Genomic DNA, 16090 nt, shown 5'->3' on the forward strand with positions numbered 1-16090 from the left:
GGGGCTCTTGGAGCTACAAGTTATGTATCTGAAAAGAGAAGAAAATACACTTCTTCATAACAAGTAAAATGTAGGGTTTTCTCTTATAGAAATGCAAAAAATGTTTAACACGGTGCATATTTATCTTATCTATATATAAAATAACTTCCAGTCCCTCACGCTGCCCCAAAGGCAAATCCCAGGCCCACTAACTGCACATAAGCAATTGTCAGAAAATCCCCTCTATTTCTGTAGTACTGTGTTGCTGAGCTATGGATTGTGTATTGATTATATTGATCACTTAAGAATTCCCTGTTATCACTCTGAGGTTTAACAGGTTTTTCCCAAGATCAGGCCCAGTATTAAAATTACTGCTGAGTTGGGAACCTCAATGGTGGGTGCTAAGCACCCATCGGCAGCCCCCCATCAGCTCACCCCCAGCGCCTCCTGCCCGCTGGCAGGCCTTGTGGATCAGCAACCCCCCATCCCTCCCTGTGCATAAATTTAGGGCCTTACTTACCCCTGTTTAAACCCCTGCTTTTTACATAACACAACAGATAACATGGAACTGCCTTCTGTTCAACTAGAATATGGACCTTTGGGCTGTTCTTTATGCAAATACACTGGTTTTCTGAGAGCCCTGGTGTCTAGAAAGCTCAGATGGGCTTTTCGTGTTTTTGTGCAACTGAGCACACTGGCCCAAATTCATCTCTGATGTAATTGCAGTGAGACCACTGTGGCTTCAGCAGGGATGACTTTAAGCACAGAAAGTCAATGTTTTTCTCCATACACCTCTACCCTGATATAACGCTGTCCTCGGGAGCCAAAAAATCTTACCGCGTTATAGGTTAACCGCGTTATATCGAACTTGCTTTGATCCGCCGGAGTGCGCAGCCCCGCGCCCCCTGGAGCGCTGCTTTACCGCGTTATATTCAAATTCGTGTTATATCGGGTCGCGTTATGTCGGGGTAGAGGTGTCTGTGGAAATCACTGTTCTAGCAACATAACACTATATCCTGCTGCTGTTTTGTGTGTGTTTACATACAGCTACTAGTGACTTTGCTTTCCTGTATTCCCTGGGGGTTGCTAGTGCTGCAGGGCTATTCTGAGGGCTCCTGCCTCCGAACTCACCTCCAGCTGTGCGAGGTCCACCACCAGTTGTTCCATTAGCAGCAGCAGCCCCAGCATCTTGCACAGCCTGTGGCCTGGATGCAGGGTAATCTCATGGGAGGGAGGAGCCAATAGTGCTGAGTTCTGCGAGCCAATCTGGACCGCAGACCCCACGAGCCCCATTGGGCCATGTTCAGAGGAGCCAGGAGAAGTCACCTAGGACCCATCAACTCCATTGGCGCACATGGGACAAGGATGGCGCTCCCCTCCAAAGGCAACCCTGGAAGAATGCACCTGGTGGCCGGAGGCGGGTGGTGAGTGAGGAGCCAGTGCATGCCCCAAAGGTGGAAAGATGTATAGAAACTTCATGCATACCCCATGTGAAGACTCCTGTACACACGCTTCCTCCTTTAATATGTTAATGCAGACCATAAAGTCCCTTGTGTGCATGCCCAGTGGGGCTAATGAGGCATAAGCTGGCACAGAAAACTGTACGCATCCTCCCCGTGAAAACACTATGGCTGCATATGAATTCGTTTTGCACGTGCGTGCTCCAGGAGAAGAGGTCTATATACCTTCTCCATGGTCTGGCAGGGTAAAGCCCTGGGTTCTATGTAACTATCACACATAGGTATAACAACACATGAATAAAGATTCTTACGTGTTTAATGAGCCACGGGGAGGTGTGATGTAATTCCTGGTTTCACGGGTAAAACACTAGCACCAAAAAGCTGCCTTTCTTTCCCCAGCTCAAGACCAGGAAGTCATCCGGCCCTCAAATTTGCCATGCAGTAGAAGAGAGAGGCTTTTGCTTCTTAGTAAACCTCCAATAAAGAAACAGTTAATTTGAAATCCAACATTTGCAAAATGAGAAAACACGAAAAAACTACAACTATCACCAATGTTATTGTTTTATGTGACCTAGTCTCATAAATTAACATAATTCTGGAATGGGATAACTCAAGTGGTTTTAGGTTGAAACAAAAAAAAATGTGCATTTTTAGTGTGAAATGCTTGTTTTTTGTTACTGTTATCAGGTCTTCATTATTGTAATCTTAAGTGTCCATCAAACTAGCTGCATCAGGGATCCATGATTTTAGGCTTTTTAAATGGCTCTCTCTACTATTTGGGCCTACTTTCCTCTGGTGGGCCCTTCCCTGAGATTGGTTTGAAGTGGTATGTGCAATAACATTTTAAAAAAGCAATGCTGCTCTATTGAAGCATTATCCTGCGGGTGAGTCATGCACTGTGTGAACATCTAATAAGCGTTATCGAATAGTGTTCCTCCTAGGGTGACAAGGTATCTCTGCAGCCCTGCTGACGGGGAGCCACCTGAGGTAAGCCCCAGCTCCAGCCCTGAGTCTCTCTCTCCCCCTACCCCCAAAAAAATCCCTTATCTCCACCCCAGAGCCTGCACCCCACTACCATGAACTCCTCTGCCACCCATCCCAGCCTGGAGCCCCCTTCACCCCAAACCCCTCATCCCTGGCCTTGCCCTAGCCCCCCTGCACCCCAACCTCTTGCCCCAGCCCAGAGTCCCCCCCACACCCTGAACCCCTCATTTCTGGCCCCATCCCAGAGCTCACCCCCCCCCCCCCCCCCCCCCGCCGTTAGAGCCCTGCTCTCACCCCTCCCGCACACCAGCCCAGGGAAAGGGGGGAGAGCAAACCACAGAGGGAGGGGCATGTAGGGAGACGGGGGCACGGCCTCTTACGCGCATGCTTGATTTTCCTCCCGCCCCTGCACGCGAGAAAACTACAGTTCCCGGCAGCGGCGAGGCGGACAGCGCCTGCCCAGTGTCCCACGTGACAGGCTCCCAGGCCGCCGTCCCTCACGTGCGCGTCCTCGGCGGCCCGGTCACCTGACCCCCGCCGGGTCCAGCTCTGGGTGCCAAGATGGCCGCTTACCTGCAGTGGCGCCGCTTCGTGTTCTTTGACAGGGAGCTGGTGAAGGAGCCGCCCGGGCCCGACGGGGGAGGTGCCGGCGCGGGGAAGCCCTTCGCCCTTCCGCCGGGCATCACCGTCTGCGACTCGGGCAGAGGCAGCCTGGTTTTCGGGGATATCCTTGCTCGGGGCTCCCTCGGGGGTCGCCGTCTGGCGCCTCTCCCCCTTGGATGTTAGCGGGGGGAGCGAAGCGGGGGCCCCCACCCCCTTTGAGTGCTAGCGGGTAGGAAAGAGGTTGGGGCGCCTTTCCCCCTCCGTGGGCGCCGGTGCGACGGGATGAGCTTTAGGAATGGCCAAGTCATTGTGAAGAACAAATCGTGTCAAACCAATCTGCTAGCTTTCTTTGATAGGATAACGAGCCTTGTGGATAAGGGTGAAGCGGTGGATGTGGTACACCTAGACTTTAGTAAGGCATTTGATACGGTCTCACATGATATTCTTATCGATAAACTAGGCAAATACAAATTAGATGGGGCTACTATAAGGTGGGTGCATAACTGGCTGGATAACCGTACTCAGAGAGTTGTTATTAATGGTTCCCAATCCTGCTGGAAAGGCGTAACGAGTGGGGTACCACTGGGGTTTGTTTTGGGACCGGCTCTGTTCAATATCTTCATCAATGACTTAGATATTGGCATAGAAAGTCTGCTTATTAAGTTTGCGGATGATCCCAAACTGGGAGGGATTGCAACTGCTTTGGAGGACAGGGTCATAATTCAAAATGATCTGGACAAATTGGAGAAATGGTCTGAGTTAAACAGGATGAAGTTTAACAAAGACAAAGGCAAAGTTCTCCACTTAGGAAGAAAAAATCAGTTTCACACATACAGAATGGGAAGAGACTGTCTAGGAAGGAGTACGGCAGAAAGGGATCTAGGGGTTATAGTGGACCACAAGCTAAATATGAGTCAACAGTGTGATGCTGTTGCAAAAAAAGCAAACATGATTCTGGGATGTATTAACAGGTGTGTTGTGAGCAAGACACGAGAAGTCATTCTTCCGCTCTACTCTGCTCTGGTTAGGCCTCAGCTGGAGTATTGTGTCCAGTTCTGGGCACCGCATTTAAAAAAGATGTGGAGAAATTGGAAAGGGTCCAGAGAAGAGCAACAAGAATGATTAAAGGTCTTGAGAACATGACCTACGAAGGAAGGCTGAAAGAATTGGGTTTGTTTAGTTTCTAAAAGAGAAGACTGAGAGGGGATATGATAGCAGTTTTCAGGTATTTAAAAGGGTCTCATAAGGAGGAGGGAGAAAACTTGTTCACCTTAGCCTCTAAGGATAGAACAAGAAGCAATGGGTTTAAACTGCAGCAAGGGAGGTCTACGTTGGACATTAGGAAAAAGTTCCTAACTGTCAGGGTGGTTAAACACTGGAATAAATTGCCTAGGGAGGTTGTGGAATCTCCGTCTCTGGAGATATTTAAGAGTAGGTTAGATAAATGTCTATCAGGGATGGTCTAGACAGTATTTGATCCTGCCATGCAGGCAGGGGACTGGACTCGATGACCTCTCGAGGTCCCTTCCAGTCCTAGAATCTATGAATCTATAAGTCCGGAGTCGGCAGCACAGTGACAAGATTGCTCCTTATGCCTGGCTGGTGCTGTACTGTTCAAATATTCGTATGTCTGTTTCACGCACAGACTTGGCCATCTCAATTGGCACCAAATGCTCCCCTGCCAACCTCAGCCCACGAGTCTAGGGCTGGATGAACTGTATAGTCTGAACTAGTCTCTACTTACTGCTAGACGAGGGAGCTTCTGAGTGGGGCTGAGGCACATTGACGGTGTGGAGTGGAAGAAACTTGCTCTTCCACCACCTGTGCTCTACCTGTTTTGTGGAGAAATGAAATATATATAATGCAGTCAATTTCAGAATATTTCTCCTTTATAGAACGAGCGTTTTGGGTAGTTAACTGGGATATGGCAAGCATTCCCTGAAACCACAAGGAGTGGTTTTGCTGACCTAATGTGTGTTTTTGGAATCCATCAGGCTTTAGGAAGTGTAGTCCATTTTCTTTGTTGCACGATGCATGTGAAGACACTTGTGAATGCGTTCTGCGTGGCTGAGAATCACTGTTGGTAAGAACTAGAAAGAGTACAATGGGCAAAAATATTTAATCTATGTACTAGAAACAAGGTAACCACCCTCATCTTGAAATACACTATGGGTTCAATACAGTAAGGTTCTGAAAGCCTCCCGTTAAGTGCTTTTCATTGGGAGTCAAAAGTGTTTAGTACCTCGCCGCATTGGGCCCTAAACTAATAGTAGGACGTCTGTTAGTTGTGCGCAGAGCTGTTGCTTTGTTTTTCAGTTGCCGTTTAGCATATAAAATGTCTACCTCTTCCAACTCCTGGTTACCTGCACATTAAAATGTTCTCTAAATATTTTGTTGCCCTTTGATCACCTCAGTTTCTGGAACAATAGCTAGTGTGAGTATATTTGGCCAGCTGTCACTAATAAGGGTAGCCTAAGAAGGGTTTGGTTCTGATATGTGTGGTTTCATTTTTTTTCTACAAGTACCTTGACTATCATCTACATATGGAAGGTCAGATCTGGTTCTTGCCACGCTCCCTTCAGCTTAGCAGTTTCCAGGCTTACAAGCTGAGGGTGACTCACCTGTACCAGCTGAAGCAGCACAACATCTTGGCTTCTGTTGGTGAAGATGAAGAAGGCATTAACCCGCTGGTAAATCAAAATGACAAAGAGGGCATGAGCCCATCTTGTTTGCTTTTCTGAGGGAGAACAATGTATTGGGATTAGTTTGGGAAAGTCTCAGTTGTAAAAATAATGTACTAATTTCTAGCCCAATGGACTTAAAAGGGACCAGGAAGTGGACTCAATATACCTTAAAACCATATCTACTCACATTCTGTCTGTGTTGTTTGCAGGTTAAAGTCTGGAACTTAGAGAAACGAGATGGTGGGAATCCTCTTTGCACAAGGATTTTCCCAGCAATACCGGGTAACAAACCTACAGTTGTCACCTGCCTAACTGTCCATGAGAATCTTAACTTCATGGCTATTGGTAAGTGAAAGCAAATTCCTCCTGAATATGCTGAACAAACTCTGAAGTTAATATGATGGAACGAAAATGGGTTGGTCCTACAGAAGGCAGCGTAGAGTGTTCTTGATTTTTACTATAATTTACTTGCAAAGCTTAATGCTTTATTGAGGTTTAAAGTTTAGGTACATACTCTCTTTAGCTATATTGCAAATTTTTATTTAAATTAACGGGGCTTAAAAATGATTTAACAAAAAAAAAAAAGACACATGGGTAATTTAGATTTTGTTCAGGCGGAGGAGAATGGGTTTTGTAATATGGTAGTATCAGGCTATAAAATATATAGGAAAGATACAGAAGGTCGAGTGGCATTGTATGTTAAAGAAACCATAGTCAAATAAGGTGCCAATCTGAAATGAAACAAACTGTACCATAGACTCTCTATGAATAGAAATTGCATGCAGAGCTGGATTTATACCTTGCGCTCCCTTAGGCACAGCTTCTTCAGCACCTCTTCCCCAACCTCCCCCACCTACAGCTGACAATCACATAGGTAGCAAGTAAGTGCTACTTTACTGCACAGATATCTTCCTTGACTTCTGCTTCGCAAACGCGCTAATGATATCCTCAAAATCCATATATTTTTAAAAGTTCTCCTTCAATAGTTAAAGGGGTCCAAGCTTCTGACCCTTGGGAGCACCAAGGTCAGGGCTTTAGACCCGGAGGGAGTGCTGGGGCTCGGAGCTTCAGCCCTGCGGCTCTGTTCCCGGTTTCAGCCCCGGAAGGCAGAGTGCTGGGGCTTGGGGCTTTAGCTACGAGGGGAGTGTTGGTTTCAGCCCCAGTGCTCCCACCATAGCTCAAGCCCCGGCGCGCCCCTCCCCTGCTGAAACTGGTAGCGGAGCTGTACAAGCACTGGCGCCCCTGCCCCCCGGGCAGAAGCCGGGAATGGAGCTGTGGGGCTGAAGCCCCGAGCCCCAGCGCTCCCCCCAGATCTAAAGTCCTGAGCCCTGGTAATCCCGAGGATCAGAAGCCCTGATACCCCCAGAGCCTTGACTCCCCCCCTACCTGTGGCTGCAGTCCCAATCCCTCCATCCCCTCGGTGTCTGAAGTCCATAAAGTCTTGTTCGGAGTTGCGGACATTTCAGAGTTACGGACCACCTCCATTCCTGAGGTGTCTGTAACTCTGAGGTTCTACTGTATTATTGGGGTGTTTATAATTTTTAAAATAAGTTTATGCTAACCACTTTTAACCGTGTATGTATTAACTTTTTAACTTTTATAGCACTTTTTAGGTGACCCTAGAACGCCGGTGTCCCTAGGCATGTGCCTACTGTTCCTAATTGGAAATCTGGCCCTGATTGCATGCTTGACTAAAAAAAGTATATCAGTAGGCATAGGCTATCAACCACCTGACAAGGATGGTGACAGCGATTCTGAAATGATAAAGTTGCTTAGAGAGGCTCCAGAAGCAGAAAGCGCCGTTATAATGACTGGGTAAATGTCACATTGGGGCATGACGCTGAGATAAAATTCCGTGACCGCATGAGTGACTGCTTCTTGGAGCAGCTAGTTCTGGGACCCACAAGGGGCAGATGAGCACGAATTGTTGGGGGAAGAGTTAACACGGCTTTTTGTAAAGGAAAGTCATGCCTCACGAACTTATTCAGATTCTTTGAGGGTGTCAACAAGCACCTGGACAAAGGTGATCCAGTGGATATAGTGTACTAGGACTTTCAGGAAGCCTTTGATGAGGTCCATCACCAAAGGCTCTTCATGCAAACTAAAAAGTCACGAGAGAAGGACTTCTCGTGGATCAGTAACTTGTTCAGAGACTTGTTCTAAAAATGTGACTTTTAACCAACTGGTTTCCTTCCATTTTACAATGTTGACTTTTATAGTGCTCATTATGTACATGTGGCGCGCTGTGATTTAAAACAACTGTTACACAAAACTGGTTCCAGTGAGTTAGGCGTCTGTTGTAGCAAAGCAAAACAATAAGGAGCAATGGGAGAAAATAAACCATAAAGAAAGCGTGTGTGTAAGAAACCCAGATTAAACTTTCTCAAACAGTAAGGCTTTGCACTGGGCCAGGAGATGGCCGTGAAGAGGTCCTAGTAGGCTCTACTCAGGAAGGGAGTTCGATACATGGGTCCGTGAAGTGAGAAGACCATGGGACCACCCCAGTATGCATATCTGTCTGGGAAACAACAAGGAGGATCCAGCTGACTGCAGCTGCCTTGGACTTAATACTAGTATATGTTTGGAAAGTGCCATAGACATAAACAGTTTAGTCCTTTTCCTTCAACAGGTTTTGCAGATGGAAGTGTTGTGCTTACAAAAGGTGACATCACACGAGACCGACACAGTAAGACCCAGATCTTGCATGAAGGCAATTACCCGGTCACTGGCCTTGCCTTCCGCCAGTCTGGGAAAATCACCCACCTTTTTGTTGTCACCACGGAGAACATCCAGGTAAGATATTGGCTTGACAAAGCAGTAATGGAGGTCAGACTCTGGCCCACTGCTTGTAACAGCTCCTGGTTATTTATCACCAATCTGCTGTTCGATATAATCTCTGAAAAATCATATTTCATTCACAGTCCTATATGCTGTCAGTGAAGGATTATCCTCGCCTGGAGCTGGACACACATGGTTGCGGTTTACGCTGCTCCACGCTCAGCGACCCCTCCCAGGACCTCCAGTTCATTGTGGCAGGAAACAAATGTGTGTATCTGTACCAGCCAGATGAGCGTGGCCCCTGCTTTGCCTTTGAGGGTCAGAAGTTGATCGTTCACTGGTATCGGGGATACCTCATCATTGTTTCCAAGGACCGGAAGAGCTCTCCAAAGTAAGACTCCGGGAAGCAGATGAGTCCATTTTACATGTATTCACTATGCGGTTTTTGTTCTTTGCAGCTCTCCTGGCGCTTTGTTGTGCAAGGCTATTGTGACGCGGAGCCCCATTGCTCTCAGCTGGCAGAGGGCTCACTGGTCTGTGACAGCAACTCCTAACAGGCCTACCGCTTTCATAGTATTAATTCAGAAAGAGTACCAGATGAGGTTTTTAAATGGTTATGATTATTGTCGTAAATGTTGGTATGGCCGCTATGTAAGGCGTTATGTGTATATCCACTGGAAATATGTTCTGATAGTTTGTATCAAGGTGTTAATTTATCCGTCTGTCTGTTGACATGTAAATTGAGTATTGTCTCATTCACACTCCCCAATCTGAGCTAAATGCAGGGGAAGAATTGAGATTTAACAGGAAGAGAAGAACAGCAGGGGGGTAGGAACCTTATCCAGGGATGCACTTCAGCAGTTTACTAGACTATATCTGGGGACAAGGAAACCACCCTGTATTCCTTTGCCTAGGAAGTAATCGGGTGCGATTACATTCATGAAAATAGGATCTCAACCAGGTTTGGTTGAAAACACTGCAAAAAGGCTTTGGGTAAGATAATCTTACTTGGACAGAAGGTCAGACAGTTCCATCTTAGTGTCTAGGAATGGTGTTACGATTTTGTTTGATAGGTAACCCTTCCTTCTGTTCCATTATCCTTGCTCATTATCTCATAAATCTTGATCTTTGATGATAAACTTATGATTGTTTTCCCTGTAAGTATAACTCAGTGCTGTAGTATTGTACGAGATGCTGCTCCAGAGTTGAATCATTCAAGATGGTGTGTACACTGTTGCCTTAGGGACAAAAAACCTCTTATTACTGTGAGTGTTCCATCATTAGGGAGCTGAACACTACAGGGGAATGCTTCAAAGTGGTTTGGGGACTGGGGTGCACCTGTCGTTAACCTGCAAGGCAAAGTAATGGGGATATAGCCCCCAGAGGAGACGGTTTGGGAGCTAACAGGCTAGAAGTGTCAGGGAGCTGACACCCAGTTAAGCAGCAGCAAGTCTCTCTCCAGCTGGAGGCAGAGTGGGAAACAAGGTGACTCTCAGTCCTGGGCACCCTGAGAATCATCCCAGGTGTTGACTGACATTACTGTGGCATGTGATTGGTATGAGAGCCCTGGCAAAGGCTGCTATGAATTCAGCTGAATCTACAGAATCCAGTCATTGCTCCCAGCATGCACCACCATCCAGATCCAGTGGGATCTGTCACCACCCTTTTATAACTCAGATTTGATTTCTCCCATCTAATATATGGACTAACAACATACGACATACTCACATGGTTGTTCAAAGGTTTGTATCCCAGCTCTAAGTGTGTTAAGAAGATGCTTTTGAGAATGTGACACAGAAATCCAGGGGCATGTGTGTTAATCTCTTCCTCTTTCTTTTGGTATCCAGATCAGAGTTTGCTGGGAGCGACCCACAGAACTCTGACAAGCAAATCTTGAATGTCTATGACCTGTGTAACAAGTTCATTGCGTACAGCTCGGTCTTCGATGACGTGGTGGATGTCTTAGCAGAGTGGGGGTCTCTCTACGTGCTGACTAGAGATGGGAAGATCCATGCGCTTCAGGAGAAGGATACTCAGACCAAACTTGAGGCAAGCCACCTTCTTAATCTGTTTTATGGCTTCAGATTTGTAAAAGCTCCACAGATTAGAGGTTGAGAAGCCAGCACTTTGGACAAGTGAGTTATATGTTGGCAGTATCGTTGTTGCCTTGCTGCTCCCAGGATATTGGAGAGACAAGGTGGGTGAGGGGCCAGTAGAAGATGTGACTTCCCTGACGTTGTCTGTAAGTGAGTTATATAGCAGATGAGCTAACAGCTTCTCTGAACAACCAAGGCATTGCAGACAATTTAGTATCTTATGCAAACCTGTATAGGGCTTTGGACCAGCATTGAGTGGAAGGAACAACTAGCCTTGCAGGCACTTATGGCGTTTACCTGGTGAGGACCGTAGCAGGTGAAATATGTCACTGTCTAGAGCAGAGGGGTCAAAAACCTTCTTCCTTGTGTTGGATTTATTTTCAGATGTGGCAGAATCTAAGATTTTTTTTTTTTTTTACATAAAAAGTTTCTAGTCCTTGTGGCTGTGAAGTAAACTTCTCAAATATGAACCAAAAAGAATGCATCAGTTTATAATCTTCCTGAATCTGCAGACAGTCTGAGACACAATAGCTTTGAGAGGTGTGAACTCTCCCATTAATCTCATTGGAGTATTAATTTTTAAGCCTTGTTATGACACTTGAATGTAAGCATTAATTATGTAATTGATGACCGGTTAGTGAGTGGTATGGGGAAGGAGGTGAGAATGAAACCCAAGGAGGTGGGAATTGCTGCTAAAAAAGAAATGCAGAGGGAAGAGAGGAGGAAATACCTGAAGACCGGGTTGAGGGATGGAAACAGAGAAAGGAGGATAAAGGCGGGAAGGGAAACAAAGGGCGGAAATAACGGTGTAGATGAAGGGGAGCAGATTTCCCTGTTGCGTGAAGCTGAGTGTGACAATAAGGGACTGAACAAATAATTACTGACAGTTGTGTTGTTATGTAAAAGCCAGATTCTACTACTGATCTCTGTGGTAACCTGCCATTGATCTCAGAGGTAGGGTCTGTGCATTGAGGGGAGCGTGTTGTCCTGAACATGTTATTTGACCTGTGGACTGTAATTAAATATTAAATTTGGCCCTTGCCACAGAATGAATTTGACATCTCCTTCCAGAGATTTAACCTTTCCGCTTTGTGAGGCTTGCGGGACTGAGGAGAGGCCCATATGTGGTGTAAGGACAGAGATGGTTATTGTGGTTAAACGTAAGAGTGGCCATACTGGGTGAGACCAGTGGTTCATCAGGTGCATAATCCTGTCTTCTGACATTGGCCAGTGGTAGATGCTTCAGAGGGAATGAACAGAATAGGGCAATTACTGAGTGATTCATCCTCTGTCAACCAGTCCCAGCTTCTGGCAGTCAGAGGTTTAGGGACACCCAGTGTTGCGTTCCTGACCATCTTGGCTAATTGCCATTGATGGACCTATCCTCCTTGAACTTATCTAATTCCTATTTAAAACCATTTGTTGTTTTGGCCTTGGCTACATCCCCTGACAACGAGTTCCACTGGTAAACTATGCATTTTTTGAAGAAGTACTTATGTTTCTTTTAAATCTGCTGCCTGTTAATTTCATTGGGTGACGCCTGGTTCTTGTGTTATGTGAAGTGGTAAATAACACTTCCTTATTTACTCTCTCTACACCATTCATAATTTTATAGACCTCATCGTATCTCCACTTCGTCACTTACTTTCTAAATTGCATGACAGTCCCAGTCTTTTTAATCTCTATTCATTTTAAAGCTGTTGCATTCCCCTTCTCTGTACTTTTTCAAGTTCTAATATGTCTTTTTTTTGAGATGTGGCAACCAGAACTGCATGTAGTTTTCAAGATGTTGGCGTACCATGGATTTATATTATGTAATATTATGATATTTTCTCTTATCTATCCCTTTCCAAATGGTTCCTAACAGGCTGTTAGCTATTTTGACGACCGCTACATATGGATGTTTTCAGAAAACTTTCCACAAAGATCCCAAGATCTATCTTGAGTGGTAACAGCTAATTTAGACCCATCATTTTGTATATGTAGTTGAGATATGTTTTCCAATGTGCATTATTTTGCATTTATCAGCATTGAATTTCATTTGTCATTTTGTTGCCCGGTAACCCAGTTTTGAGAGATCCCCTTATAAATGTTCAATGTCAGCTTTGGACTTAACTATCTTGAGTAACTTTATATCATCAGCAAACTTGACACCTCACTGTTCATGGCCTTATGAATATGTGGAACCACATAGGTCCCAATACAGATCCTTGGTGTAACCCACTATTTACCTTTTTCTGCTGTGAAAACGAACCATTTATTCCTAACCTTTGTTTCCTGTTCTTTCATCAGTTACTGATCCATGAGAGGACCTTCCCTCTTAGCCCATGACTGCTTACATTGCTTAAAAGCCTTGGTGAGGAACATTGTCAAAGGCTTTCTCAAAGTCTAAGTACACTATATCCACTCAATCACCCTTGTCCAAATATTTGTCGACCCCTACAAAGAATTCTAATAGATTGTTCAGATGTGATTTCTCTTTACAAAAGCATGTTAAGTCTTCCAACAAATTGTGTTCATCTGTGTGTCAGATAATCATTTTGTTTACTATAGTTTCACCCAATTTACCTGGTATTGAAGGTAGGCTTACCAGCCTGTAATTGCCAGGATCACCTCTAGGGATGTAAATACCATTTAAAAAATGTACCATCTAAACTATTAAAATTATATCGTTTAATCAATGAGAGGGAGAGGGCTGGGGTTGCTAGGGCTGGGGCTCCTCCAGGGCGGCTGCCACTTACCGGTTAACCATTTAACCTTTTACATCCCTAATCACCTCTAGAGCCTTTTTTAAAAAATGGCATTATATTAGCAATCTTCCAGTCATCTGGTATAGAGGCTGATTTAAGCAATAGGTTACATACTACACTTAGTGGTTCTGAAATTTCATATTTGAATTTCTTTAGAACTCTTGGATGAATGCCATCTGGCCCTGGCAATTTATTACTGTTTAATTTATCAGTTTGCTCCAAACCCTTGTTCACTGACACCACAATCTGGGCCAGTTCCTCAGATTTGTATGTCTCATGTGTGGGAATTTTCCTCAGGCCCTCTGCAGTGAAGAGGGATGCAAAGAATTCATTGATCTTCTCCTCAATGGCCTTGTCTTCCTTTAGCATCTTATTCGTTCAGGGGCCTCACTGGTGGCTTGGCAGGCTTCCTGCTTCTGATGTACTTAAAAAAACTGATTGTTAGTTTTGTGCGTCTTGCTAGTTGCTAGTTAGTCCTGTCAAATTCTACTTTTATACTGGACCTGCCATAGTTTGTTGTTTTCTGTTTTATTCAGTAGGATTTGACTTCCAGTTTTTGAAGCCTTTTTGTCTCTAACTGCCTCTTTAACTTTGTTTAGCCATGGTGGCATTTTTTTGCTCCTGTTACTAGTTTATTTTTTTCCTTTGGGATACACATTTAGTTTGAACCTCTATTATGGTGTTTTTTAAAAAGTTTCCATGCACTCCTTTTAACTGCCATTTAACTAGCTTCCTCATTTTTGTGTAGTTCCCCTTTTTGAAGTTAAATGCTACTATGGTGGGCTTCTTTTGTATTTCCTCCCTACAAGGATGTTAAATTTATTTAAACTATGGTCACTATTTCTGAGTGGTTCAGCTGTATTCACCTCTTGGACCAGATCCTGTGCTCCGCTTAGGACTAAACCAAGAATTACCTCTTTACCTTGTGGGTGCTAGGACTAGGTGCCTCAAGAAGCAGTCGCTAATGGTGTCTAGAAACTTTATTTCAGCATCCCTTCTGGGGTGACATGAACCCAATCAATATGGGGATATTTTAAATCCCCCATTATTGTTGAGTTTTCTATTTTTATAGCCTCTCTAATCTCCCTGAGCATTTCACAATTACCGTCATCAACATTCTGGTCAGGTGGTCGGTAGTACATTCCTACTGCTATACTCTTATTTTTCAAACATGGAATTTCTATCCATAGAGATTCTATGGTGCAGTTTGGTTCATTTAAGGTTTTTATTATATTTGATTCTGTGCTTTCTTTTACATATAGTGCCATTCCCCCACCAGCACAACCTACTCTGTCATTCCTGTTTATTTTGTATCCTGGTGTTACAATGTCCCACTGATTTGTCATCATTCCACCAAGTTTCTGTGATGCCTGTTACATCAATATTCTCGTTTAACATCAGGCACTCAAGTTCACCCATCTTAGCATTTAGACTTCTTGCATTTGTATGCAAGCACCTATAAAATTTGTCAGTATTTTAGTTGTCTGTCTTCATGTGATGTGATCAAATGAGAATCTTTTTCTATTGACTGTTTCTCTTTGGATGTATAACCATACACCTGCTAAAATGAACACTGTTCATGGTAGACTGAGTAGACTGAGCCAACTATGAAAACTAAAGATTGTACTTATTTTAATAATTGTAATCTGCAAACATATGTCTGTATTCAGAATCCTAGATTAAGGTAGCAATAGGTCCCAAATTATTGATGTTGAAACCAAATTAGTTAATACACTGAAGGCACAGTTTTGTGTAAGGGTTGAGTATTTTTATTAATCCTGCTGTCAGTTAAAGGTTTCAACACAAGTGGTTTTCCACTGGGCTGAGACCACTTCTGAGTTTAGAGATAAGAATGAGTTTTTAACCCTGCCCATTAGTACATGAAGCCTTTATAATACCAGTCCAATTAAAAAAATCAAATGCACTTAACAAGGAGCTATTTTATAGAAAGGGAAACTGAGGAAGTTAAATTATTGCTCAAAGTTACAAGGCGAATCAATGGCCAAGTTCTGGATAAAGCCCAGGTCTCTTGGCTCACTGCCCTTTGTCAATCCACATAGTTTGTGATAGTTTCAAAGAAATTGTGCTCCGTTGTCTTGAGGATGGGTGTTAGAGCTGGAGTCTCTGCTTTGTATGAAGCCACATGTTGTGTCCCTCTCCCACGAAATAATACCTTGGTGAAAATGATCATTGTTCACTTATGAAAATACCCACCTTGTGACTGTTCTGTTGGGTAATGCATTAGATGCTGTACACAGATCTGGGGGGGTATAGCAGGCAGCAAAGGCCTTGGACTGGTGTCATTGAGGGAGAGAAGGTCTTCTTCCTAGTGATTCAGCACAATTTTTTTTTCTGTACAGAAGCTGGACAGCTCTGCTGAGGCAGCTCCTGCAGCTGAATTTCCTTCTCTGCAGAACTGGTAACCTCCATTCCTAAGTGCTGGTCACACCCATCCCTGCCTTCTGAAGGCCTTTCCCTCCCAATCTCCTAGTGCAGCACATACTGTAGCATGCCTGTCACCTCTTATCTGTGTGTCCATGCTACACCAGAAGGGTCTGGGTTACAAATGGAACAGCCCTTCTCTCTAGCACATGGTCTGGCACACACTGTGCTAGGCAGCAGAGGCAATAACTTCCCTCCTCTCCTCTTTCCCAGTTCAAGGAGCGTCTTCTTCTCTTTCACATAACAGGCATTGGGGTTGGAAAAGTCCATAGCGATGGAGAACAAGACATTGAGGAACACTCAGGTAAAGGAAC

General features: G+C 44.6%; 1 protein-coding gene across 2 annotated transcripts in view; it reads left to right on the plus strand.

Moving 5' to 3' along the window:
* Nucleotides 1-2952: 2952 nt before the first annotated feature.
* The window catches only part of HMBS (hydroxymethylbilane synthase), a 33638-nt gene continuing 20500 nt past the window's right edge, over nt 2953-16090 (plus strand). Inside the window, exons 1-7 of one of the 2 annotated variants that reach the window (XM_054005715.1) lie at nt 2953-3147; nt 5568-5716; nt 5920-6055; nt 8340-8503; nt 8632-8879; nt 10336-10537; nt 16024-16080. In XM_054005715.1, coding sequence (XP_053861690.1) covers nt 2985-3147; nt 5568-5716; nt 5920-6055; nt 8340-8503; nt 8632-8879; nt 10336-10537; nt 16024-16080 — 1119 coding nt within the window. In that variant the 5' untranslated portion in view covers nt 2953-2984. The remainder of the gene's footprint in view (nt 3148-5567; nt 5717-5919; nt 6056-8339; nt 8504-8631; nt 8880-10335; nt 10538-16023; nt 16081-16090) is intronic. The other variant, XM_054005716.1, reaches the window with a different exon arrangement.

The sequence above is a fragment of the Malaclemys terrapin genome, chromosome 15 (assembly GCF_027887155.1).
Source record: "Malaclemys terrapin pileata isolate rMalTer1 chromosome 15, rMalTer1.hap1, whole genome shotgun sequence".
Lineage (NCBI taxonomy): Eukaryota > Metazoa > Chordata > Testudines > Emydidae > Malaclemys > Malaclemys terrapin.